This window comes from Tiliqua scincoides, chromosome 4 (genome assembly GCF_035046505.1).
Source record: "Tiliqua scincoides isolate rTilSci1 chromosome 4, rTilSci1.hap2, whole genome shotgun sequence".
Classification (NCBI taxonomy): Eukaryota; Metazoa; Chordata; class Lepidosauria; order Squamata; family Scincidae; genus Tiliqua; species Tiliqua scincoides.
Window position 1 is genome coordinate 41,027,166 of NC_089824.1, and position 2,354 is coordinate 41,029,519.

Here is a 2,354-nt window from a genome sequence, read left to right on the forward strand (position 1 = left end):
CTCCTGTCATTTTTGGACTGAAGCAATTTATTAAAGCTCAATTTATAAATACAGGGATGATGCAACTTAAAATCCAGATGATCTTTCATAAGCCTTAGCAGCTCGGATACATCAAGATTTCTGGTTCACATGTCCTTGGCGAATCAACGTTTTTAAAACACTTGGCACAAAGTTTAAGTTAATGGGAATTTTAAGAAGCATTTAAAAATAAAAGTCACATAAGAGACCCAGATGACCTGAACACATGGTGAATCTCGTTGGCGTGAAAGGGCCATTGAAACGAAGATAAAATTCTTCCGGTACACAGCATCGCAAAAGTGAAATGAAACAAGGTGCACATCTTTTCTGAAAAGAATTCTCAACCTGCCACACTTCAGCCACACGAAGTTTGCCACCTCTTTTGACGCTCTCGCTCTCCGCCAAAACTCTGCGCATTTTCACAGGCTCCAAAGTTTCAGAGAGAGAAATTAAGAGAGGACAAAAAACAAATGCAAGTATTTTCAGAGCAATTTTTGCACGTGTCTCATCTCAAGAAGACTACATTTCAAGTCTGCTCGTTTCCTGGCTCAGAAGCAACAAAAATAAAATAATAACATTAAAAAAAAACCCAAACAAAACTTCTTTTTTAAGTGCCCTTCTTGATTTGTCTGAGTTCACCATCCAACTTGCCTCCTCCACCACCACCGCATCTCCTCCTGTGCCCGAGCCCAGCCAACAGCCCTTCCTAGTCCTTGGGTGCCTTGAAGCAAAAAAGTCTCCAGTGCTTGGAGCTTGGAAAGAAACTAGGTGGGGAGGGGGGCAGAGGAGTTCCCTCCCGATCTGGCATTTCTCTGTGTCCACACTCACCCCCCCCCCAAAAAAAACATACACCCCCCCAAACACTGCAATTTGTTTGTTTGTGTGTGTTAAACTTCGCTGAGGTTTCGGTTGCACTCAAGTCTCCCCCCTTGTTGCTCCACGATCACCCCCCCTCCAAAGGCGGCTGCAGCAGAAGTCCTGCCGGGGAAAGGAAGTGGGGTGGAGGCTGCTGGAGTCCGCGTGTCCCCACCCCCCTTTTAAGGCTTCTCCGTGCACTGTTTGCAGAGGCTGGAAGAAACACTGTTGAAGATGGAGCACTTCTCCGGGCACGAGGTGGCGGGCGGTAGGCCGGCGCTGAAGGGGTAGCCGGCCGCCGCCTGCTCGTAGGCTCCCAGGGCAGGGTGCAAGGCTGCTGCTGCGGCGGCGGCGGCGGCGGCGGAGCTGGGCAGGGAGGCGGCGGAGATGGCCTGGCCCTGGTTGAGATAGGCGACGAGGCGGCGCATCTCGTCGAGGGCCTGCGCCTGCATGAGGATGTAGTTCTTGGCCAGCAGCAGCGTGGCGATCTTGGAGAGCTTGCGCACCGACGGGCTGTGCGCGTAGGGGATCACCGCCCGCAGCTCGTCCAGCGCGTCGTTCAGGTCGTGCATCCGCCGCCGCTCGCGGGCGTTGATGTTCAGGCGCAGCGCCTTCTGCTCCTTGGACTTCTTGGCCCCGACGCCCCCTCCGTGGTGGCTGTTGGAGCAGGCGCCGCCGCCGCCCTCGGGCGCCTTCAGCAGGGCGCCCCCCGCGCCCACCACCACCCCCGGGCCCCCGCCGCCGCCGCCGCCCCGCAGCAGCAGCTCGCAGCGCCCGTCGCTGTCGTCGTCGGGGCTCTGCTCGCCGCCGCTGCTCTCCGCCACCGAGCTGCGGCTGGCCGTGCTCGCCGGCCCGTACTTGACGCACACCGAGCCGCCGAGAGGGTCCCCGGGCACCAGCGCGCCGGCCGCGCCTTCCCGCAGCAGCACCTCGGCGTCGCCCGGCTCGTAGCAGCCCAGCGGGGACGGCGCCTGCCGGGGCTGCTGCTGCTGCTGCTGCGCCTGGTGGGCGGCCAGGTCGAGCCCCGGGGGCGAGCGGAAGGCGGACTCCATCCTCTTGGCCGAGGCGCCCAGCGTCTTGTGGAACAAGTCTTCGTCTGAGGGGCTCAGGCTCAGAGCCCTCTCCATGGCGCCCTCCCCCTCCCGCCCTCCTCCCGCGCCCCCTCCCCTCCCCCTGGCGGCTCCGCCAAAGCGCCGGGCTGAGAGCGCTCGCACCCGGGCTGCGGCTGAGCCGGGCGCCCCGCTCCTTCTTCTCCTTCCCGCCCTTGGAGTCCCTCCAAGGCGAGGCTGCTCGGCCGGGCGGCCTCTTTGCGCGCGTCCTTCCCTCCCGGGCTGGGCTCCGACTCTGACTGGGGCTGAGGCGTGCGCCCCGCGAGGCTGCTGGCCGGGCGGCCTCTTTGCGCGCGTCCTTGCTCTCCCGGGCTGGGTCTGGCTGGAGCTGAGCCGTGCGCCCTGCTCCTCCTCCGCCGCCGCCGCCGGAGC

At 61.2% G+C, this 2,354-nt stretch overlaps 1 protein-coding gene across 1 annotated transcript; it reads right to left on the bottom strand.

Annotated features, from left to right (window-relative positions):
* Window positions 1-1,055: 1,055 nt before the first annotated feature.
* On the bottom strand, window positions 1,056-2,000 carry BHLHE22 (basic helix-loop-helix family member e22). The gene has a single exon (XM_066625901.1). It carries the CDS (start codon window positions 1,998-2,000, stop codon window positions 1,056-1,058), a length of 945 nt encoding a protein of 314 aa, XP_066481998.1.
* Window positions 2,001-2,354: the final 354 nt, after the last annotated feature.